This window comes from Panthera onca, chromosome A2, assembly GCF_046562875.1.
Source record: "Panthera onca isolate mPanOnc1 chromosome A2, mPanOnc1 haplotype 2, whole genome shotgun sequence".
Classification (NCBI taxonomy): Eukaryota; Metazoa; Chordata; class Mammalia; order Carnivora; family Felidae; genus Panthera; species Panthera onca.
Genome location: NC_138340.1, coordinates 8,223,682 through 8,247,822, shown reverse-complemented (window position 1 = coordinate 8,247,822; position 24,141 = coordinate 8,223,682). Strand labels below are relative to the sequence as shown.

Genomic DNA, 24,141 nt, shown 5'->3' with positions numbered 1-24,141 from the left:
CATTTCCTCGTTTATTTTTTTTGTTTTTTGGGGGTGGGGGGGTGGGGAGAGGTCCCTGCAAGGCCCCTTCCCAGGCTAGGGAGGGACCACAATGCCATCATAGTAAGAGGGACTGGAGCGTCTACAAATGTGGGGGGAAACACACAGGCCTAATGTGAGCTACAAGGGAAAAGGACGCCTTCCACGGCCGAGCCTCGAGGTGTCTCAGGTCTGCCCCGAGCGGCTGACGGTGGCCCTTTCCTCCAGGCCTGGGGCCCACGGGGCCACCTGCTCTGGCTCTCGGCAGGGGTGGGGGAGGGGACCTGCAGGGGCTCGGGGACAGGACAGCAGCAAGAGGCAGGGGCCGAGGACGGAGGGCCTTCCCGACAGCCGGGGTGGGTTGTACATTCAAGTGTGAGGTGAACCCTTTGGTGGGAGGGGGCCTCGGGTCTCCAGAGGCCTGGCCCCACCCCTGTCCCGAAGACTCGGCAGGGCTGCCCCTCACCACTGAGCCTCTGAGTGGGGGAGAGGGGCTGCTGGCTCGGCCCGGCCGGCCTGGTTTCTCAGAGGGTCTGTGGATTGACACTGGTTCTTCTCGTAAAAAAATAAAATTAAAAAAAGCAGCATGTCACGCCCATTGTGACCAAGGCCTGGTAGTAGAAGGGGAGGCCCCGCCCAGTCAGGACCGCCTTCCCCCTGGAGACAGGCGGGGGGGGGGGGCCGGCGCCGAGGGACCCGTTGGGGGGTGGGGGGTGCGCAGCTGCTCCCCTGACCTCCCCGCCAGGCCTGCAGCTGTCAGGCCCGGACACGCCCGTTACGGAGGATGTCAAACCCAGGTCAGGGTGGAGGGCAGGAGGGGGAAACGGGGCTCCCACGACATGATCTCGTGTAAAATACGGCAGCGACACACGCTCGGGGCCAAGATGTGGGTGGGCGGTGGAGTGGGGGCGGCGGCGGCGATGTCGTGTAAAAAAGTGTCCGAGTTCCCATAGCAAAGAGGGCTGTGACCGGGTGTTTGGGCTTCTCCGGTACAGGGGTGAAAGCCGCCCGGGCAGGGGGGTGGGTGGGCAGGGTCTTCATTTGGTTTCCTGGTGCTGTCAGTCTGTTCCACGCTGGAGGGGCCTAGCTCCCGTAGTGCATGGTGTTGGTCGGGATGGACATGGGCGAGGCCATCGAGATGGCGGGGCCGCCCATGGTGAACTGGCTGTTGACCGCGTAGTGCGCACTGGAGCCGCCGCCGCCGCCGCCCTGGGCGCCGGAGGACCCTGTGGGGCGGGCGCGGGCACTGAGAGGCCAGCTCCGCCCCCTCGCCCGCCCGGACCCGCGGCAGAGGCAGAGAGAGAGAGAGCAGGCGAGAGGGCAGGCGGGTGGCCCGGGGGTCCGCACACTCACGCCCGCGGGACCCCGCTCCCGCCGCCCGGCGTTACCTTGGACAATCCCCGTGCTCATTATGGAGCCCATCCGGGAGTGGGTGTGATTGACAATCCCCGTGTTGGCTGCGCGGCAAGAGGGAGGGAGGAAGGAAGGGAGACGGCGTCACCGCCCCCGGCCCGGCCCACACTCTGGTCACTGGGGTGTGGGCAGGGTGGGCACAGCGGCTGCAGAGCGAGGCAGAGAGGAACGGAACAGAGGGCCTCCGCCAGGAGCCCCAGGAAGAGGAAAAGGTGACGTCGACACCGCGGCGCAGAAAGCCCGAGCGCGCAGACGTTCCTGGACGCCGCCCCTCGTTGCCTCCGGACCCCGGGGGACACTCACCTAAAGGAATCAGGTTGTTGTGGCCCACGCTGGAGCCGCCGGCAATAACACTGCTCAGGTCGTAGGCGGTCGGCATCCCTGCGTGCAGAGAGGGAGAGGTCAGGGCCTGGGCGCCGGCGTCTCTGCCCCCGGGGGTCCCCACCGCCGGCCTCTCCCACGCGGGGCTGCTCACCAGCCACGGCCATCCCGCTGCTGAGGTTGTAGGTGCTGCCCGTGTTCCACATGTTCTCCGAGGGGGACGTGTAGTGGGAGCCGGGTGGGGGCGAGGGCGTCGTGCCTGTGTATCTGCAGCAGACAGACCCGGACGCGGGGGTGAGAGGCTGCGGGCCAGGAGGGGCGCCCCGCATTCAGGCCGAGGGCTCATCCTACCTGAAGAAGGGGTTTTTCAGATCCAGGAGGTTACTGGACTTGGAGCCCGTCTGGTCTACCTGGGCCACAATACTGATGTCATAGCTCTGTCTGCAGAGAGGGCAGGGGAGGGACAGCCATGAGCTGGCTGGGTAGAGGAACCCCTGCCTCCCCCAGCCCCAGGTGGCAGCTCACACCTTTTGTTGGCAATAAGCAGACATGTCCCTGAGAGCGTGTCCCCGGCCTTGGCGAACAGTGGTGACTGGAACAGGCACCGGACCTGGTACCAGTGGGTCAGGGGCTCCGTCGGGGCCGTGGACAGCCACACCGTCATTCTGTCGAGCAAGGACAGGCATACGCTTGACCAGGCTGGAGCCACTACCCTGTGCACCTTGAGCTCTACACAGGCACCTCTGATGGGTGCCCCGGGGGCCCGGAGCCGAGACAGGCTGGCTGCCCAGGCGTCCCAGGCACAGGCCTGCGCATACATCCAGACCCACAGGGGGCCCGCTCACCCTGATGTCTGCACCGAGAGACCGAGACCGGGTTCCGTGAAGGACAGCCACCGAGTGCAGGGCAGACACTCCCTCCCGCAACAGTCTCTGGCTCGAAGGTGAGACCTCACTGCCTTTTGGAGGGGCCGGGGAACCTAGTCCCCGAGGCCTAGTCCTTCCTCCTAGTCCCCAGGCAGCCTTCCGAGGCAGCCAGGCCTGGGGGTCGCTGCAGGAAGTCCTGGGGCCGGGACAGCGGGGAGAGCGCGGCCTGCTCCGGTCGTACTCACATGGAGCCGATGAAGGCGACATCGAACCAGAAAGCCAGACCGTGAACTAGCCCGGAATGCAGCATGTGGAATTTGAATGGGATTTCTATCCTGGAAGGCAGAGGGCAATGATTCCTGGGGAAGTCAAACAGGCTGCCGACAGACGGGGGTGGCTGGGGGCGGTGTCCTGGGGCCCCTGCGTGCCCACCGCCCTGGGGCAGGATGCCTGAGGGCGTCTGCGGTGGCCCTAGACTCCAGCAGGAGCCGGGCTCAGGAGGAGGGGCACGGGTGCCGGTACCTGTGCAAATCTCCTTCTTTGGCTTCTAAGAAGTTCACCGTGTACTTGACAGACTTGGCCATCAGGATCCGGATGTCAAACGTATCCTGGGAGAGACCACGGCAGGACTTGGCTTCGGGCACGGAGGCCAGGCGGGAAGGGGAGAGCCGTGCCCCTCTCCCTGTCTGGCCACGGCCTCGAGGCCGTTCCGCTAAGCCCACTTCGCCCTCCCTTCTTAGACGTGTTGGGGGAGGACGAAGCGGCACGCCACCGTGGAGGGCAGTGAGGCGACAGCCCTCAAAATCACCACCTTTCACGGGCATTAAAGACTCATTCTGGGAATTTAACCTACGGATCCACGTGCACGTTTGCAAGCTCACACGCGTAATTAGGTTGTCTAGAGTAGAGACACATTCTGGAAACCATCTCGTTAAACCACCAATGTGCCATGCATAAAAGACTGACTGAGAACCAACGAAAGAACGAAGAAAGAACAGATGGGGAAAGATCTCCGAGATAAACCGCTAGTTAAAAAGCAAGTTGGAGAACTACGTGTTCACGTCCACACCCGGCTGTGACGAAGGCTTTTCATCAGACTAACACTCTGGGGAAGAACTGTGTGAGCTGAATAAAATACACAGGAAAACTACAGCCTGGTTTGAAAGCACTGAAGAGTCACCAGAGCAGCCACGGCTTTGGGAGCCCACATCCTGGCGAGAAGGGAGATGTGTTTTGGCCTGTGCCTTTCCCCTCGGGGCAGGACCTTTCGGCAGCCTCCCTGGACGGGGAAAGCAAAACGGAGGCTCAGGGTCACCAAGGCAGCTAGGATTCAAGAGGTCAAGATACGAAACAAAAGGGAAATGTGGAAACAGGTGGATGTTCTACATGCAGTTTCACTTTGTGGCATTTGCCAACTCCTGAGCTGTGTGGGGGGCGGGGCTCAGAGACAAAGAAACAAAGCAGAAAGCCACTTATAAGACACTGAAAGAGTAAGAAAAGGCTCAGGTGCATACTGGTGCTGGGAGGGTGGGAGGAGGGACCCCCCCCCGGCCATGGGGCACCCACCGTGGTTACATGGAGACCACTGCAGGCGAGGCCCTAAAGCAGCAGTTCTCCCAATGTAGTCTCTTCCAGAGCACTCCCAAGGTCAAAGCTATTGTCATAATACTAAGATGTTTTCTGCCTTTTTCTTGGGTTCACTCACCTGTGATAAACACAACCGATTGAACACAGAAGCAGAATCCCAACTGTCTTCTATGAAGCCAGACATTAAAGAGACTTGCAAACTAAAAAATCCCAACTGTTCTCGCTGAAAAGTTTTGGAAAATAGTTTTTTTTCCCTTAAAAATGCTATCTATGGTAACCTGTAATGAGCTTATTGTTATTTTTTTTTATTAAAAAAAAATTTTTTTTTTTTACGTTTATTTATTTTTGAGACAGAGAGAGACAGAGCATGAACGGGGGAGGCTCAGAGAGAGGGAGACACAGAATCTGAAACAGGCTCCAGGCTCTGAGCTGTCAGCACAGAGCCCGATGCGGGGCTCGAACTCACGGACTGCGAGATCATGACCTGAGCCAAAGTCGGACGCCCAACCGACTGAGCCACCCAGGCGCCCCGAGCTTATTGTTATTTTTAAATAAATATATATTTTTTAATTTCTTGGGCTTAATTTTTAATACCAAGAGATATTGACAGTATATCAATAGCTAAAACACTAACAAAAGCTCTTTGGGATCCTCCATTTTTAAGAATGTAAACAGGCTAAAAAAATGTAAAACAGGTCACTGAGACCAAAATGCTTGAAAACCACTGCCTGTCTTACAGGGAAGGCTAGAAGTAGACCAGCAAAGTCAAGTCTGAAAAGCAGCCTCTAAATATATCAAGTGCCTTATAGGACCAAGGTGATCTATCTATATATGGCTAATTGCCTGAAGAAAAACAAATACTGGGAAGGAAAGACATCATCCAGAGCCTCTATAATTTTTCATTCTGGTATCCAATGACCAGGCATACCAAGAAACAGAACAAGAGAATGAGGACCAAAAACTAAGAGAATATTAACAAAAAACAAATACACTGAACACCCAGATAGTGAAAGTGACCAAAGATTTACAGTATGTACAAGAAAAAAGGTAGAAAAAATGTATTTCAGAGAACTAAAATAAAAAAAATAAGCAAAATGAGATCCTAGTACTGAAATTAAGAATTAGAAAATCAGCTTAAATGGCAAAGAGAAGATTAGAACTGGAAGATGGATCAGTAGGAAATGTGAAAATGAAGCAAACAGAGAAAAAAGGATGGAAGGAGAAAGAGAATGGGGCAGAGGTAGTGCTTAAAAAGACAGTGCCCAAGAGTCTCCAAAAACTAGTGAAAGACATCAAGTGCGGGGAAATAATGTAACCTTATTAATGCAAAAAGTAACAAAACAATTTAAAAGAACATTCAGGATAAAGAGAAAAAAAATGACAAATTTAGACCCACAAAGATCAGTAATTACATTAAATGTAAAATGGTCTCGGGGCGCCTGGGTGGCGCAGTCGGTTAAGCGTCCGACTTCAGCCAGGTCACGATCTCGCGGTCTGTGAGTTCGAGCCCCGCGTCAGGCTCTGGGCTGATGGCTCGGAGCCTGGAGCCTGTTTCCGATTCTGTGTCTCCCTCTCTCTCTGCCCCTCCCCCGTTCATGCTCTGTCTCTCTCTGTCCCAAAAATAAATAAAAAACGTTGAAAAAAAATTTAAAAAAAATAAATAAATAAAAATAAAATGGTCTCAATATTGTAATTGAAAGACAAAAATAAAAGGTCAATCTGACTAAAAAACAAATGCAAAATACATGCTGCTTACATGAGACAAACGTTAAGTAATAAGGACACAAAAAGGTTGAAAGTAGAAAGAAAAAAACATACTGTACAAAGATTAACCAAAAGAAGACCAGAGTAGCTAAACTACTATCAGGAAAAAAAAAAAAAAAAGATTTTACGGCAACCTGTACTACTTGAGGAAAAAAAAGGAACCCTTTTTATTTTTTATTTATTTATTTAAAAAAAAAAACTTTTTTTTTAACGTTTATTTATTTTTGAGACAGAGACAGAGCATGAACAGGGGAGGGGCAGAGAGAGAGGGAGACACAGAATCGGAAACAGGCTCCAGGCCCTGAGCCATCAGCCCAGAGCCTGATGCGGGGCTCGAACTCACGGACCGTGAGATTGTGACCTGAGCCGAAGTCGGATGCCCAACCGACTGAGCCACCCAGGCGCCCCAAGGAACCCTTTTTATAGTGATAAAAGGATCAATGCAACAGGAAGATACAACAGTCCTAAATCTGTATGCACCTAATAACACGATGCCAAAAAACATAAAGCCAAAACTCAGAAATGGAAAAAGAAATCTACAATCAGTGATAGGAAAAGCAGATCCCAACCTCCCCCCCCCCCCCGCCCCATTTCAGTAGAGGTAGGCAAGATTTGACCAATATGATTAACTAACGTGACCTAATTCTTAATACAACATTCTTCTCAACTGATAAACATATTTTTTTCAAGTACAGAGAGAACATTAACCAAAAGAGATCACATAGTGGGCATGAAGCAATTGTCAACAAATTTCAAAGGACTGAAATCATACAGTGTATGTTCTCTGATCACAGAAATAAAGTAGTTTGCTGATTATGCTATATTTTGAGAGAAAAAAAAAAGACTATATATATGTGTGTGTGTGTGTGTGCATATTTGTATATGCACATTTAGATATAAAACTTCTGAAAATATATCTAAGAAATACTGTTCGCCTGTAGGCTTTCAGTTTATACTTTTATGATTTTTGAACCATGGGTCTATATATCAGTTCAAAAATCTCAATTAACATCAATCAAAATCAGTTCACCAAGAATCAATTCATCTAACAGCAGTTTGCATGTATTGCACGCTTACTGTGTGTTAAAGCACTCCACACGCATTGCCACTTTATTCCCAACAACCCCTGTGTGACAGCTCTGTGTGGCAGCAAAAGCAAGAGCTCAGAGAGGGGCAGCGGCTTTCCTAGGGCTGCAGAGCTTGCACAAGACCTAACAGGAAAGCCCACGCCCCTCTCTGGTCACCCCAGAGGAGGGCCATGCCTAGTGCCAACTGTGATAGTGCCTTGAATGCCCCACTTACCACCACAGGCTGCCGGAAATACTCGTCCACTGCAGCGCCTCGGAGGGCTGACAGGTCCACTCCATGGAAAGACGGCTGGTACCTGCAGAAAGCCCCCATTCCCACAGCAAAGTTACCAGTAGCAGGAGAGACAGGTGGGGCAGGCTGCCTTCTCTCCCAGCTGGCCCTCAACCAGCCCAAGTCTTTCGGGTTCTACTGAGGATGCGGAAAAAAAGAGAAGCGGGGCCGTCCCCGAGAAGGCAGGACACCCAGGTCACACTCACCAGAAGTTGGCCTTGGTGAACTGCTCCATGTAGAGCTGTTCATCCGTGAAGGGTGCCAGATGGACGTCACCAATGGTGGGGAACATGTTTCCTGGGAGTGGGGGGCAGGGAGGGGTGCTGACGTCAGGGTGGAACATCCCAAAGCGCCTGGCAGAGCTTCCAAACGGCCCCTGGATCCCCAAGCCTGGGACTTCCCAGCCTCTCATTCATTCATTTGTGCATCCGTGCGACACAAAGATACGGAGCACCGTCTCTGCCACCGGCCAAGATGAGCACTTGACGTGCACGGTCTCGTGAAACTTGGCCGGCCAGCCAGGGAAGCAGGAAGGCCTGTCCTTGTGTTCCATTACCAGGGCTGGGAGGTGGGAAGGCACCTGCCAAAGCCTCGGGGGGTAAGCAAGTGGTGCCTGGGGTGCAGCCAGGCCTCCGGGTCCCCGCTCAGCCAGCCAGGTCGTGCCTCTCGAGTGCCGCTGTCCACGGACAGGTGCGCGGCCAGGGAAAGCGAAGCAAAGCACTCTGGACAGGGCGAAGGCAAGCCCTAGAATATTCCGTCAGCGCCTCAGATGAGGCCAGAGGCTAGGTGGGGGGGTTCAGCTGAATCTCGGCCTCTGGCAAACAGGTGAGCCACTTGGCCACCCTGGTCTGGCACGTGGGCTGACACGAGAAGGGGGGTTGGCCGCGGTTCTCCCTCCGCGTGCCTCCGCAAACAGACGGAGGAGTCCCAGTCAGCGGCAGAGAGAGCCAGGGCTTGGGAGGCCCCACCCCCCTGGGGTAGTCTAGGGCCCCAGGTCACCTGGCCTCCAGATGTGGGCCTCCCTCCCTCCTTCCATGCAGGAGAGGGGGGCCCTGAGGCACTGGCAGGAATCTGCCTCCTCTTCCAGCTAGAAGGCTCGGCTACAGCCACCGGGATGGGGCGGGGGAGATGCCTGACTGTGGCTCGGAGGCCACACTCCAGGCCACGTGGCCAGGAGGAGACTGCCAGCCCCCAAGGGCGTTACGGGAAAGTGCCCCTGCTCCGGAGGCACCTAAACGTATGTGGCTGGAGAGGGGATTCCCTTCAACCCACTGAAGAGCGTGTTGGGATGGATGAAGACACGCAGGCTGGGGGTAGGAGGGCAGTGCGGCCGGCCCGGCCCGCAGCCTCGTCACGGGCGGGCTGCCCGCCGGAGCCTGACGCCCCTCTGTGCTCGTGCCCCATGAGGAGGAGCCCATTCCGCTGGGGCACCACCCCCGGCTGGCTCAGTCTATCCTACAGGACAGGAAGGGAGGAGAGGGGGTCCAGGACACCAGCACCTCCCCCCCGCCCCCCGCAGGCAGCCTGGCTTCCCACACGCGCACCCGTAACACAGCCCCCAGCGGCGGGAGTACAGCCTGAGGCCAGTCCCTGCAGCCCAGACCCAGGGAGGCCAGAGGACCAAAGCAGGTGTTTCCCCACAGAACCACCCATCCCCTGGCCCCCACGAGGCCTGCCAGTCCACCAGCTTCCCGTGTTCTGTCCCACGGCTGCTGCCCTGGCCAGGGTCCCCCTGTGCCACACACACCCACGCGTGCACACGACCCCTTGCTCGCACAGAGATACTCAAAACACACACACAAACCATGAACGGAAACAGAAATACCAGCAGACGTTCCAGGCCGGGCACATAAACCCCAGGGACATGCGTAAGTATGAACAGCCTGCGACCGAGGTGTGCGGACAGGCAGGCACAGTGACACAGACAGGAGGCCACAGAAGGGCAGGCCAGACAGCGGCTCCCTGACGCCCGAGAACCCCCAGCCCGCTCTCTCACACACACGAACTCCCTCCTTCGTCTCCCTGGCTCGGCGGAGCTCAGGGGCCTGTCACGCCAGGATGAGGTCTGTGGCGCCAGGAACGAGGACGGAAGGCTGGCTCCTCGGGAAGGTGCCCGGCACAGAGTACCTTCTGCACCTGCCACAACCCCCACTCCCAGCTAGATACTGTCCCCGCGACACAGGACCTAAGACAGCAGAGGCGGCCCGGAGGCTGTCCGGGGGCAGGGCAGGCGGAGGTCTGGCCCCGCACCCCTGCAGCCACGGCCGGCGGGGGTGGGCAAGGGACTGGGGGTAAAGGCCCGGATGCCCCCGGCACCCCAGGCTGCCAAGGCAGGCAGGCAGGCAGGGCACAGGATCACAATGGTACCAACTGAGCAGCAGCCGGGGGCCCTGCGGCGGGACCCCCTGTGGCAGCCACCTGCGCCGGCAAGGACACTCACCCCCCGGCCTCAGGTATTTCTTGGCGTGGAGGTAGCTCTCGAGCATGCGCTCGTTGAAGAGCATGTAGCCCATGGGCTCCGAGATGATGATGTCCACCTGCTCGGGGAGCGAGACTTCCTCCACCTTCCCGGGGATGACCACGATGCGCTCAGTGAGGTTGTTACTCTTCACCAAGACCTGCGGGCGCGTGGGGGGGCGGGGGGCCCAGAGGCGTCATGGGGGTCCCCGCACCCAGCCACACCATGGGTCGTCACCAGACCCTTCCTCTCGGGGGCGGGCTTCCACCCACGCACGGCCACCAAACCCCCGCCTCTCTCGTCAGCATCCCAGCCACAGCCACTGCCAGCCACGGCCCGTGAGTAGCTCACGGCAACCTCAGCCCTCTCTCGGGGCCTTTCCTGCCGCGGCTCCCTGGTCCCCCGATGTCACCTCCACCCTTCGAGGACAACAGCTGATGGGAGTAGGCAGGACGAGGAGGCTTTGCTACAGCCACCAAAGCTAAACTCGGACACACCCTCCAACCCGGGGACTCCGGTGCTAAGAAGGTGTCCTACACACGTCACCGCACACGAGAGGGGACAGAGCGTGGGGGGTTCAGCAGAGCACGTGTTTGCACTGCGAAGACCGAAGCGGCCCGAAGGTCGATGACAGCCCAGCTGCATCTAAACGGACAACGGTCCCCGGGGCGAAGGGATGCCCGGCAGACACTCGAGAGGGTGAGGGAGCTCTTTACGTGGGGACACGGAAAGTCCCAGGCACGCGGCACGGGGGGCCGGAGCACGGCAACGTGGCAGTGTGCGGTCAGAGGACGCAGGCCGGCTTTCGGAGCCCCGGGGCGGCCCTGAGAGCCCCCCCCCCCCAGGTCTCCCTCCCTCCAGAGTGGGGGGCCAGGCAGTCGGGAGGCAGGGTGGGGGAGGGAGGTAGCCTGGCAGTTAACCCTTCACAGCGTTTCGGTTCTGAACCTCGTGAACGAAGGTTTCAACGCACGGAAAACGAAACGAGGAAACGACAGCGTAAACGAAAGGAAAGCTTGCTGTTACCCACACTCCACAGAGGCGGGGAGTGGGGCTCGGAGCGGGGCCGCGATCCCACCCTGGTCCGTGTGACCGCACGAGCTGCCCCCCGGGGGCAAGAGGCCGTCCGCCCTCTGAAGACCTCCGACCTGGCTCCGACCCCGTCACGGAGGGCACACACCGCCTCCCGTCCAGCAGGCCCGTCGACCCGTGGTTGCGGGAGACAAGAGACCAGAACAGAGAAGCGCTGCGCCCGGGCTCCCCGGATGTGGGGGTCAAGTCTCCCGGCGGGGCCAGCTTCCCCAGGCTGGAACAGAGCTCGAGGACAAGCTGGGGTCCCCGTGGGCCGCTCACCTCTGCGTGCTGGGCCATGGTGCTGGCCTCCACCGCGTAGATCTTCCTCGCCCCGGCCTGGGCGGCGAAAAACGAGAGGATGCCAGAGCCACAGCCCACGTCCAGAACGATCTGGAGGAGGAAGGGGGCAGTGAAAAGCGGACACTAGTGAAGTGATGGTGATCCTAACGGATGAGCACGTCCCCCGGCGCTCGCTCCCCTGCCGGGTGTGCTCCGTGGCCCTTCGGCCCGCATCCCAGCAACAAAGGCCGGCCGCCCCCGGGGCTGGAGCACGTGGGCGCCCCTAGCTGGAGTCCGAAGGCGGCAGAGCAGGATTTCTGAAGGCGGCTAGGATGTTAGGACCATTACACGCCCTCAGGGCGGATTCAGAAAGGAAGGGTTTGGGCTATGATCAGTCTACGCAGGCAGCGTCACGGACTCCAGGCACGCCTATAGCTTCTCTGGGGATGAGCACCCGCTAAGGATACCTCGGAGTCCAGCCAGGAGCCCCTCTTTCTTTTTAGGCACGAGTCTATGCTACTTGGTAACAGTAAAAAGATTTTAAAAGCGACTAAGAAAATAACCAGACAAGTTACAATACATCCGCGTGACTTACTGGCCTGTCCCAAGACCTCTCGTTATGGGGGGGAAAGGTCTTCTGCAGGAGGAGTACACAGAAGAAGATCCTATTTTGTAAATCCGTTAATTAATCAATTCCAGATTATATACGCCCATGCACGCACAGGGGAAAATCTGGAAAAAACCCTTACTGTTGGCTCTGGAGGTGAATGACGGAGGCTTTCTGCGCCTACATTACACACACTGGGCTTTCACAAAAAGTAGACTTTGCTCTTGTAATCCGAAAAACTTAAAGATGAAATCAACGAGCAAAGAAAAACACAACTGGAGACAACCGACAGAGCGCGGGGGACCTGGAGCCTGGGCGGAGGGGCCCAGGGGAGGGAGGAGGAAAGCAGCCGCTCCCCTGGCCAGGCCCGCTCACCTTGTCCTTGAAGTCCGTGTGGTTCTGCAGGATGGCGCGCTGGTAGGTGCCCGTCCGCACGTAGTCCTGCATCATGTTCTGCTGCTGGGACAGGTAGCCGTAAAACTGGAACAGAGACACGCCAATGGCACAGGGCACGCGGCGGCACGGACGACCGTGGCCCTGGCTGGCCCTGCGACACAGGAGGGCCCACCGTGGGCACAAACCTCCCTTGGGAGGCTGCACCCCCTCTACCGACCCGGACCCCGCTGGCAGCTGCCGGCCGCTCCGGGAAAGGGAGTGGGAAGCCTCAGGCAGCCCCCAGGAGGGTCACCGCCACCATCACCGTGGCCAACGTGTGCAGCCGGGTGCTGCCCAGACCTGGGCGCCACCCAGGAGAAGTCAAGATTTGCCACATGAGGGGTTCTGGGATTGGGGGCCGCCTGCCCCATCTTAGGGTCCCCAACGAAGCAGAGGTGTAGAACAGACAGAACCCTAGAACTCAGAGCGCCAGGCGGGTGAGGTGCTGCGGGGTCTCTCTGTAAGACAACGGGCGATCGGGAGGCAGCGTGGCACCTGGGCAGGGGCACAGGCTTTGGCATCAGGCAGACCTGGCTTCCCATCTTGGCTCTGTTGCATAATAGCTGTGTGACTTGGAGCAAGTCACTTAACCTCTCTGAGCCTCAGTTCTCTCATCTGTAAAATGGGGACAATAATAGTACTTACCTCCTAGGGTTGTTGGGAGGGTCAACGCATCTGCAGGTGTAAAAGCGCTCAGACCAATGCCTGTTCGGTACGTGATAACTGTGCTACTGTTACTCAAAACGCCTGTGAACCTGAGCTTCACCTGCACTCAATTCCTCCAGCAACCCTCCTAGGCAGACCCTGGCATCTCCGTTTCACAGATGAGGAAACTGAGGCCCAGCAGGCGAAGGAAACCTGCCCGAGGCTACGTGGCTAGTAAGGGGCAGAGCCAGGACGAGAACCCAGGTGGGCCTGCCCTTTGCTGCCCACCCGGTGGCGGCAGCCTGGTCGGGGGTGACGCGTACCCACCTGGAAATACTGCACGGCAGAGGACTCCTCCGTGCGCTCGCTGAACACCGACCGCTCCAGGGTGTGGCCCCGACAGGTTTTCAGGATGTTATAGAAGGAACAGAAGTCTGGAAGGGGGAGGCCGGGTCATCGGTGGGCATCTCGGGGGTGGGGTTCCATCTACGTGCACACCCTGACTCTCCTAGTTTGAGCATGCGTGCTTGGTGATCTCTTTGTCCCCAGACCAGTGCTGAAATTCACGAAGAAGGGCAGCCAAACCCTGCCACTTGGTGGCCGGCACGAGGCCGGGATTTTGCAGTCGGGGGCGGGGAGCGCGTGTGTGTGCTCTGCGTGGCCGGTGGGGCCGACGAGCCTGGCCGAAGCCTCGGGAGGACACGCGCCCCCTGAGCCAGGGTCAAGCCTCACAGACTGGCCCGAGCCCAGGAACCGCAAGCACCCCTACAGGGTCTGTGTGGGGCCGACTGGGAGGGTGTGGGCGGCTACCCAGCAGTAAACGTATTTAACAACCTGAACTACACACCTAAAAATGGTTAAGAGGGTAAATTTTGTCATGTGTATTTTAACCCAGTGCCTTAAAAGTAGAGCAGTGTTTCTAAGGCAAGCTCTTAAAAAATTACAATCTGCAGTTTGGGAAGCTGAAAAAGTCCTGGAGGCGGATGGGGGCGACAACGGTGGGAGCTCGCGCGGTGTCCCCGGGCTCTACGCCCAGAAAGGGTTAAGACGTTAAATGTCTGTTATGTGTACTTTACCTCCATTTAAAAACCGGTGGAATTAAAAGGGAAAAAAGCCAACTATAAATATTCATGGAGTCGAAAAAGACTAGATTGACACCAGCTCCCACTGCTCACCCCTGGGGTGGTGTTTTAAACACTGACTTCGGGTGATTTACGTAAGTAAAGAAAGAAATGGGGCGTAAGACTGCCTCCTGCGGTGGAGGGGGTCAGTCACCTGGCTCCTTCCACCCCACCCGGCTTCCTCCTCCACCGGCTTCCTCCTCCACCGGGGCACCGGGACTGCTGCGGGGGTGGGGTGGGGGGCTGGCGGCAGAGGGCGGGCAGCTTCTCCACCTCTCCCAGCCCAGCCACCAGGATCACCGACGTCACCTGCAGTGACCAGGCCTGGCTGCTGCACCAGTAAGCGGTCTCCAGCCCCAGGCTCCCCACCACCTCCTCTGCTGACCTCCACCTGAGCCACCAGCAGTCGCCTGGGGCTCTAAAAACCCTCCTCGGGAACCGGAAACCACCTGCATCCACTTGGATCCCGGAGCAGGGTCCGCACAGAACCCTCCCGTGGCTTCTCTACGTGCTCGGAACAGAGCTCTGCCTGCCTCGGCTTCCGTCTCACTCTCATCCTCCGCTGCCCCCAGACTCGCCCCCAGGCTCCACCAGGAGACCTGATGTGCACCCAGGCCAGGTGGTCAGGACAGGCCTCTTGCAGGAAGGGAGGTAAGAGCTGAGCCCAGGAGGACCCAAATGATTCGGCAAGGGAAGGTCTGGGGAGGAGCGTTCCAGGCAGAGAGAATGTCCTCTTCCCACGAACGTATCTCCGCATGGGAGTAATTTCTGCTGGCTCCCCGGGACAGACGGATGGGCCGTGACCGAACAGGGCTCCGGGTCCCCCGCCAGCCACGGCTGACGGATCTCTGGCCGTGTGCCGCCAGGACGGAAGGGACACGTACCATTGGGAGTGGCGAACTGGATGAGGACGCTGTTGCAGCCCAGGGTGATTATGAAGGACTGCTTGCCCACGCGGCTGCACTCTGTCTCTCGGGACACCGAGCACTTAAACACACACACATCTTCGTCTGCAAGAGGAGAGAGGGGAGCATGAGCCAAAGGGTCCCGGGGCCGGCCGAGCAAGGCTCCCTGTGGGCTAAGTTTGTTCGAGTCACGTCCCCGCCACCGCCACCCCGCTCCTCACAGCCCCCAGGTTCTTCTGAGGCTCCCTAAAACCCGCCCCGGGCCCACTGCCGCGTGTACCCCGCCTGCCCAGCCCACGCTGAGGAAGAGGGGACGGCCGATCGGGCGGCAGTGACACAGGACAAAGCATGTCAAGCGGAGAGGACCGCTGTCCACAGAGCGACCGAGGGTGGGGGTGGGGGGTGGCCAGGCGCCGTGGGGCCGAGCAGGACACCGGGGCGCGGGGGCACCTCTGCCAGGACCTTCCCTCACGGAGCACCTCCTGGTGCCCAGGCCCCCGCTCACCCAGTGGGCGCTGAGGTGGGAAGAGGGCCGAGAGCAGGGCCACTCTGGCAGGGTCGGGGGGGCTACGGGAACCCAGCTGAGCGAGCCTGGCATTGATTCACCAATGCCCCCGTCACACGGGGAGATCACCGGCTCTCCCAGCTGGCAGGGGCGGGTGGGAGCCAAGCCAGAATGCCCGGGGGCGCCTCTGCTTCCTTCGCCTGAGCCCTTCCCTCTTGGATTCGGGTGGCGCAGTGAGTCTAAGCGGGGCCCCGGGAGCCGGACGGCCCGGGTTCGTGTCCCACACGCACCACTCGGTGTGTGATTCGTGCAGGTCACTTAGCCTCTCTGAGCCTCGGTTTTCTCATCTGCCAAATGGGGCTAACGGTGGGGCAGGCACAGGGCCCGGCACACGGCGAGCACGGCATCCACGAGCCGCCACTAATTACTGTTACCGCTCGTTCCTTCGCCCTCAAACGGTGAAACTTTGCGTCACCAGAAACAGGCCGAACCGACACGCCCGGAGGCCCTGGTGTGGTGCGGCGGGACAGACACGGCATCTGTGTCGCATTCTCGGCACAAGTGTCCACCCTGGTCCTCTTGCGACGGCTCCAGACCGTGGGGTAGTCGGCGAGACAGCACGCCTGCTCTCCTCCTCAAAGCGGCAATGCCAGGAAAGAGGCGAATTTTGGGGAGCCTTTCCAGAGCGAGGGTCACCAAAAACATGTGACCCCAATGCCACCGGTGCCCCAACTGGAGCCTAATGAAACCTTTTCACAAGCTGTTAGGGACCATTGGGAAACTGAGTGCGGACCGTGGGTGTGACAAGGTTAGATGACATACGTGTGACGACAGCATGTGGGTCCACAGAATAACGCCCTCATTCTTCTATGAAACAGGAAGTACTAAGTGAATTCTTGTCACGTCTGCAACTTGCCTTAGAGTAGCTCATCAAATAGACAACTACAAACCACACGTACAGAGAGCAGCCCGAGTACCAATGTGGCCAAGTGTCCCCGTCGCCCCAGAAAGCCAAAACCATCTTGAAAAAGAGCAAAGTGGAAAGACTCACCCTCCCCAATCCCAAACCTACTTTGAAGGTACCATGATCAACATGGAACAGTACTGGCAAAGGAGAGACCAACGCAATAGAATCAGAGTCAAATTAAAACCTTGTTTATAATCAACTGACTTCTTTCATTTTTCTTAGCAATCTCTATACCCAACGTGGGGCTCAAACTCATGACCCCGGGTTTAAGAGTCACATGCTCTTCCGATTGAGAGAGCCAGGCATCCCCGTCTTTCAACAAGGGTGCAAAGAGCATTCAATGGGGGGGAAGATGGTATCCTCAGCAAATGGCACAGGGACAAGTGGATGTTCACGCGCAACAGAATGAAGCTGGATCCTTACCTCACACCACATATGAAGCCTGACCTGAGTACAAGAGCTAAAAACCGTAAAACTCCTGGAAGGAAACAGAGGCGTAAATTCTTCCTGAACTTGGATTTGGCAAAAAGATTCCTCAAGGTGACATCAAAAGCAAGAGTATCCAGAGGAAAACTAGATACATTGAACTTCATGAGAATTGAAAACTTTTGTGCATCATAGGACACTATCAAGAAAGTGAAGGGGCGTCCGGGTGGCTGTCAGTTAAGCATCTGACTTGGGCTTGGGTCGTGATCTCACAGTCTGTGAGTTCATGCCCTGCGTCGGGCTCTGGGCTGACAGCTCGCAGCCTGGAGCCTGCCTCAGATTCTGTGTCTCCCTCTCTTTCTGCGCAAACTGCACACCCCCCCCCCACCGCCCCATCGCTCGCACTCTCTCAAAAATAAATAAGCATGAAGAAAAATAAAAAAAGTGAAGATGACCTAGAGAACGAGAGAAACGATGCACAAATCATATACCTGAAAAGAGCTCAGTGTCCAGAACATATAAAGAATTCATTCAGCGAAAAGGTAAACAACCCAATTCAAAAATGGGCAAAGGAATGCTCTGGTTTCTCTTCAAATCGCATAAATCTTTCGCCTTTTACAAAAATGGGCAAAGGACCTGAACAGACATTTCTCCGAAGAAGATAGAGGACTGGCTAACAAGCACATGCAAATCAAGCCACAGGGAGACACCGCTTCACGCCCACTAGGACGGCTAGAACTTTAAACAGATAGGGGAAAATTACAAGTGTTGGCAAGGATGTGGAAAAATTGGAACCCTCACACCCTGGGAGGCATGTGGGGGCATGAAACTATGAAACAACTCAGCTGCCAGGGAACAGGGTCTGGTGGTTCTTTCAAATGTTAAACATCAAATTACCATTTGACTCAGCAACCCCACTCTTGGGGATGTACGCAAAAGAACTGAAAGAAGCAGTCAGATAAATACCTGTATGCAAATATTCAAAGTGGGACGATCTGCAAGAAGCCGAAAGTAGAAGCAATTCAGATGTCCGTCCACTGACAGACGGACACACAAAACGTGGCAGGTCCACGGGATGAACTGTTATTCTTCCATAAAAAGGAATGAAATCCTGGGGCGCCTGGCTGGCTCAGTCAGGAGAGCAACTCTTGATCTGGGGGTCGTGGGTTCGAGCCCCACGTTGAGTGTCGAGAGTACTAAAAATAATAAACAGGGGCGCCTGGGTGGCTCAGTTGGTTGAGCCGACTTCGGCTCAGGTCATGATCTCGCGGTTTGTGAGTTCGAGCACCGCGTCGGGCTCTGTGCTGACATCTCGGAGCCTGGAGCCTGCTTCGGACTCTGTGTCTCCCCCTCTCTCTACCCCTCCCCTGCTCACGCTCTGTGTCTCTCTGTCTCTCAATAATAAACGTTAAAAATAAATAAATAAACTTAAAAAAATGAAGTCCTGACACACACTACAACGTGGATGAACTTGAGAAACGTTACGCCGAGTGAAAGAAGCCAGACACAAAAGGTCACACACAAGTGATTCCGTGTATATGAAACATTCAGAATCAGTTAATCCACCGAGGCAGAAAGCAGATGGTGGCTGTCGGGGGCTCGGGGGAGGGAGCCTGGGGAGTGACCACTTAATAGATTCAAGGTTTCCTTTTGGGGTGATGAAATGTTTTGGAACCAGACAGAGGTGGTAGTCACACAATTACGAATGTACTAAATGCCCCCGAATTGTACACCTTTTTTTTTTTTTTTTTTTTTTACTTATTTTGAGACAGAGAGAGAGAGCGTGCACATGCACGAGTGGCGGGGAGGGCAGAGAAAGAGAGGGAGAGAGAGAATCCCAAGCAGGCTCCACGCTGTTAGCACAGAGCCTGATGTGGGGCTTGAACTCATGAACCCTGAGACCATGACCTGAGCCAAAACCAAGAGTCGGACCCGGACCCTTAACTGACTGAGCCACCCAGGCATCCCTAAAGCGGTTTGTTTTATGTCATGTGAAATTTATCTCCGTAGAAAAAGAAAAACCTTTTCAGTGCGTGGATGCAGATATGAAGGGCCTATGGGTGTTCACCGGCTCTCTTGTTCTCACCCTGGGTACTCTGAGCGTGGACCCAGGTCCTGGAGGCCTCCTGGGGCCACAGCCCGGGTTCTGCCAGGCGGCCTCACACCTCCAGAGCCGGGGGCCAGCCTCCTGACCACAGGCGGGAGAGAAGATCGTACTGTCAGGTGCCGCCCCAGACAGGGGGCTCCCAGGTCTGGCTGCAAGCGGGTCCCAGGAAGGGACCCTGGCACGGTGCCGTCACCCATGTCCCTCCTGGGGCGGGAGATAAGGCCAATCTGCCAGCCGCACCAGGGTAACAGCAAGCATACCAAGGAGGGCCTCTGTTTACCGAGCAGCCTGGCAACCCGACCAGCTGCCCCAGGCACCCCTGCGACCTGGCGCCCGGCAGGCAACCACGAGGACCCGTGGCCAAGGGAGCCCGGGCTGAGGGCGGCCCGACCTGTCCCATCACGGCAGAGGCAACCACAGCCCGTGGAGCCAGTCTTTTCTGACAGCCCGTCCCACAGGCCAGTCCCTGGCACACAGGAGGGGGGTGTTCAGTAAATATTTGACAAATCAAAAAAAAAAAAAGCTGGATCATATTCTTCCGTGTATTTAAAAGACTCAGAGGGGCGCCTGGGTGGCTCAGTCGGTTAAGTGTCCGACTTCGGCTCAGGTCACGATCTCGCGGTCCGTGAGTTCGAGCCCCGCGTCGGGCTCTGGGCTGATGGCTCAGAGCCTGGAGCCTGCTTCCGATTCTGTGTCTCCCATTCTCTCTGCCCCTCCCCCGTTCATGCTCTGTCTCTCTCTGTCTCAAAAATAAATAAAAGTTAAAAAAAATTTTTTTTTATAAATAAATAAATAAATAAATAAATAAATAAATAAATAAAAGACTCAGAAACCCCAGCTCTTGGGAGGCCCTGCAGGACCCGTACCCCTCATTCACCAGTGGACCAGCTCCTGGCCTTTGCGCGCCCCTTTCCCCCTTTGCCCACTCTCCCCTCCTCTCACTAGGATGATGGGCCCCCAGGACATGGGTGGGGTGGCGCTCAGCGGGCCGCCCACGTGGGGTTCTGGCTTCCTCACTGCCCAGGGTCGCACGTGCCCAGATGGAGCTGAGAACGCACACCGTGCCTCCTGGCCGGCTCCACGGTAGTAGGGGGTGGCCCTGGAAGAAAGCTTCTCCCCGCCCCGCCCCCGGCCAAAGGAAAGAGGTCCAGGGCCTGGACCCAGCAGTGGCGATTAGGTGTCCCCGCCCCGCCCACACACACAAGGAGTGGCTGCGTCCACCAGGAAACCGCCTGCTAGGCTTGTCTCTCTCTCTCTCTTTCCTCTCAAGTCACCCCTTGATCCATCCATCACCGGTGAGCCATGGCAGAGACAGGAGCAACTCTGCGCGGTGCCTCCAGAAGCAACCCAGAGCGCCAATCTGCCCTCGTCACATCGGCCAGCGGATTCAGGGGCTGTGTGCACACGGCCGAGAGAGGTGGGGGACAGGAAGCGGGATGGGGGCTTAGCAGGCTGCCGTGATGATTTAAGTGGCGGTAACCACGGAGAGGGCTGCTGGCCGGGAGGCTGTGCTGGGTTCCTGCCGATCGAGGTCAGCAGAGCCAAGGTTTCATCCCTGCAGTAATACGATCAGGTGGCGGAGCTGGGAACAGGCCCCCTCACTGGGCCGTCTTCTCCAGAAAAGCTTTCCCAAGGCAGAGTCTACACGCAGGAGTGTGCAGGAAAGCAAGCCGGACTCGGGAGCATTAATCGTGCCACGAACGTGTCTGCCCTGCTCCTGGACCCGGCCTAGCACCGCGGACTGACCTCCTGCCTGCTGCAGGATGTCCAGCCGAGGCTCTGGAGCCAGGGGCTCAGGGGCCAGAATACCCAGGGACAAGCACAGGGCAAGCGTGCTCAGGGTGTGCCGGAGGGAGCCCTGGGGTAGGAACCTTCCCCCGTCTTGCTCCCCAGGAAGGAAGGCCCCCATAAATCCAGGTCACAAATTCCGAGTTCCCATGGGGAGCCAGGCCCGGCGCCTGCCTTGCTGAGGCTGGGATAGGGCTGGGATGTCACCGGCACCAACACTTTCCGGGTGCCACGCTCTGCATTTTACACGGACCCCTCGGTGCTATCTACTGTTCCACGCAGATGAAGAAGCAAGGCTCAGACAGGTTAAGCATCTCGCTCAAGGCCACACAGCAAGCGAGTGGCAGAGCAGACTGGCTCCAGGGTCTGGGCTCCTAACCGATGTGCCATAGGACATCCCTGTGCTTCCTGGAGTAGGCATTGCCAACCTTCTGTGTGAAGGAGCAGGGAGTAAATACTTTTGGCTCTGCAGGCCGTGTGGTCTCTGCTACTACGACTCCTCTCTGCCGCAGACCTCGTGTAAGTGAGTGAGTGCGGCTGCGTGCCAATAAAACTTTACGGCGAATCCAGCATTTGTGCCTGGGACTCCGGGTCAGAGGGGCTGGGCGCCGAGCCCCCTCCCCACCCACTTCCTCATCTGCTCACCGGACATCGAGAAGTGGAGATGCACTCCCCATCCCAAAAGGGGTGAGAACAGAGTGAGGACATTCCCCAGGTAATGGGCACTGATGCCAGGGGAACAGAGGCACGACGGGAGCCTACAGATGGCACCTGCCCCAGGCCGGGAAAGAGACTGGGAACCAATTCTCCGGCAAGAGGAAAAAAGGCACATGGGATGGCAGAGAGCAGAGGGGGCTGCGTGTGATACTGTGATTTACAGTAAACAGCTATCTGGCAGGGGCGCCCGGGTGGCTCAGTCGGTTAAGCGTCCCACTTCAGCTCGTCATGATCTCACGGTTCATGAGTTCAAGCCCCGCGTGGGGCTCTCTGCTCTCAGCGCGGAGCCCGCTTCGGTTCCTCTGTCTCCCTTCGTCTCTGCCCCTCCCCAGCTTATGCAGGCTCTCTCTCAAAATAATCAAAAATAAACTAAAACAAAGCAAAACAAAACAAAACCAAAAACCAACTATCTGGCACAAAGCTCCTAAAACTCTGGGAATGCCCTAAGTGATGAGAACAATACAAGGCGTCTTCCATGATTTCGTTCAAAGCCCCTTTCATCCACTCGAGTTTATGTCGATGAGGTCACTTTTCAAGCCCCTAAGGATGCAGCCCTGTTGCCAGGGGGACCAACCAAGTAATTAGACAGTTGGAACTTTCAGTCTCCCTCCTAAGCCTCCAAATAGCCAATGACTTAATCAATCGTGCCTGCGTAATGAAGTCTCCATAAAAATAAAACCCGAAGGACGGGCTTCGGAGAGCTTCCCGGCTGGTAAACACATGCAGGAGCCGGGAGAGGGGCGCCTGGAGACGGCATGGAAGCCCCGGCCCTTCCCCACACTGCCCTGCGCATCCCTTCCGTCGGGCTCTTCCTGGGTTGTCTCCTTCACACCAGCCACCCATCCGGTGAGTGATCGGTTCTCCCGAGCTCTGTGAGCTGCTCTGGCAAATTAATCGAACCTGAAGAGGGGGTCGTGGGAACCTCACTCAGATCTACGGCCAGGGGGCGAGACGCACAGGTGACAACCCGGACTTGTGACGGGCAGTGGGGGCGGAGGACGACGGTCTGTGGGACTGAGCCCCCATCCTGTGGGATGTGACACTCTCCCCAGGCAGACAGTGTCAGAACGGAGCTGATCGTGAGCCCCACAGCTGGAGTGTGGAGGCATCCATGGCAAGTCTTCAGTACCAGGGTTAAGCGTCCTACTCTTGATTTCGGCTCAGATCATGATCTCACGGTTTGTGAGTTTGAACCCTGCATCGGACTCTGTGCTGACAGCGCAGCCTGCCTGAGGTCCTCGGTCTCTCCTTCTCCCCCTCTCTCTGCCCCTCACCCACACGCGCTCTCTCTCTCAACATAAATAAACCTTAAAAGAAAAAAAAAAAGAAGCGTTCGGTAGCAGCACTGAGAGTAGGGCAGACGCGCTTCTCCTCAGAGGGTCCCGGCTGGGAGAATGAGGGGACAAAGACAGTGCAGCTGTGGCCAGGGAGGGCGCTGAGACAGACTCCAGACTGGACAGGCAGATTTGGGTCTCGAGAGGCTCAGGGGCCCAGCTGCTCCCACAGCCACGGGCAGCACCTGGAGGGACTGAGCGCTGAGCTGGGGGACAGACACAGGGCTAGAGGAGCTGTGGGCCAAGCAGGAGGTGAGGAAGGCTGGGAAGCCAGTGGCTCTCGAGATGAGGAGCCAATCAGCTGTGGTCGTTCTCCCGTTTAGGCCTCTCCGTGGCTTCCCAGAGCCTTCTAGAACAAGTACAGACTCCTTACGGGGCTCTCAAGCCCCTGTCAATGTCTGTAACCTCATCTACGACCCCAGTCGAGCCACGTGGGCCTTCGCTGCCCCTAGACCATGGGCCAGACTTCTCTCTGGCCTCCATGCCTCCTGAGATCCAGAACACCCTTCCCCCCCCCCTTGTCCTGTGTCCCCGTCACCTCCTCCTGGCGGTCCTCCAGCAATTCTTGGACGAGCCTCCATCACATGGCAACTCCTTATTTAACGCCCCTGTGCTCCCCAACACACAGTGACGCACGGGCCCTGGGCTCTGCACGTGGCTGGCACACCCAGACCCAGGGGGCACTCAAGGGGTGCTGACTTGCAGGGTGGCCCAGAGGCATGGGGTCCAGAAGGCCAGGCTCCTTTCCTAAGGGCAGGAAGCAGATGGCGTGACAGTCCAGGTGTCCAGGCCCCGACGGCACATGTGGCCTCCGGAAGGTCACTTCCTGAGACGCCGGGCACTGGGTAACCACCCAGTGACCTTCCTGCTCTCCTCCCCCTTCCCCCTGGAGCAAGCAGTAATGGAAGACGCAGAGGGTCACTGGGTCCTTCAGGCTGGCCAGACCTGGGTCAGAGGGACCCAGGGGAGCAAGGACGAATGTCTGGAGTTACACTCTGCCCCCGTGGAACCTTCCAGCTTCACGCAAGGGGAGGGGAGCTGCCACCTGGAGAGCAGAGAGGTGCGGGACGAGGCAGGAAAGCAGCCACCCGCTCGGGGGGAAAAGGGGCCACGTTCCAAGTCCTTGCCTCTCTAGCAGGGAAACCATCATAGCCACCAAATGAGGACTAATTAAAGCTATTTATCTTGGCAGACTTGGGGCGTAGGGAGGTGGGGGGGGTAGAATCGCTCGTCCAAATGTGAGGTCTTCCTCCTGCCGCCAAACAAAACACAGGCTGTACACCTTCCAGAGGAAAATATTCCACAGTCAAGGAAGGTAGGTGGGAAGGAGGGGACGGCGCGGAAAAGGCAAGGCGGTTTCCTCAGCCCACCGGGCAGCAACCCTCTGCTCGGGGCTCCCGTCCCCCCCCGGGGCCTGGTGGCAGTTTACCGAGTTTGCAAAGGGTGGG

General features: G+C 57.3%; 1 protein-coding gene across 4 annotated transcripts in view; it reads right to left on the bottom strand.

Annotated features, from left to right (window-relative positions):
* Positions 1 to 10: 10 nt before the first annotated feature.
* Positions 11 to 24,141, bottom strand: part of CARM1 (coactivator associated arginine methyltransferase 1) — a 39,835-nt gene continuing 15,704 nt past the window's right edge. For 2 of the 4 annotated variants that reach the window (XM_078443401.2, XM_078443403.2), the window contains exons 2-16: positions 14,829 to 14,954; positions 13,151 to 13,257; positions 12,119 to 12,223; positions 11,137 to 11,247; positions 9,769 to 9,946; positions 7,535 to 7,625; positions 7,272 to 7,353; positions 3,141 to 3,226; positions 2,864 to 2,953; positions 2,280 to 2,417; positions 2,104 to 2,193; positions 1,907 to 2,019; positions 1,735 to 1,812; positions 1,407 to 1,475; positions 11 to 1,244 (exon numbers count right to left, since the gene is read on the bottom strand). In XM_078443401.2, coding sequence (XP_078299527.1) covers positions 1,102 to 1,244; positions 1,407 to 1,475; positions 1,735 to 1,812; positions 1,907 to 2,019; positions 2,104 to 2,193; positions 2,280 to 2,417; positions 2,864 to 2,953; positions 3,141 to 3,226; positions 7,272 to 7,353; positions 7,535 to 7,625; positions 9,769 to 9,946; positions 11,137 to 11,247; positions 12,119 to 12,223; positions 13,151 to 13,257; positions 14,829 to 14,954 — 1,607 coding nt within the window. In that variant the 3' untranslated portion in view covers positions 11 to 1,101. Of the gene's footprint in view, positions 1,476 to 1,734; positions 1,813 to 1,906; positions 2,020 to 2,103; positions 2,194 to 2,279; positions 2,418 to 2,863; positions 2,954 to 3,140; positions 3,227 to 7,271; positions 7,354 to 7,534; positions 7,626 to 9,768; positions 9,947 to 11,136; positions 11,248 to 12,118; positions 12,224 to 13,150; positions 13,258 to 14,828; positions 14,955 to 24,141 lie in introns of all 4 variants that reach the window. The other 2 variants (XM_081791682.1, XM_078443402.2) reach the window with 2 other exon arrangements.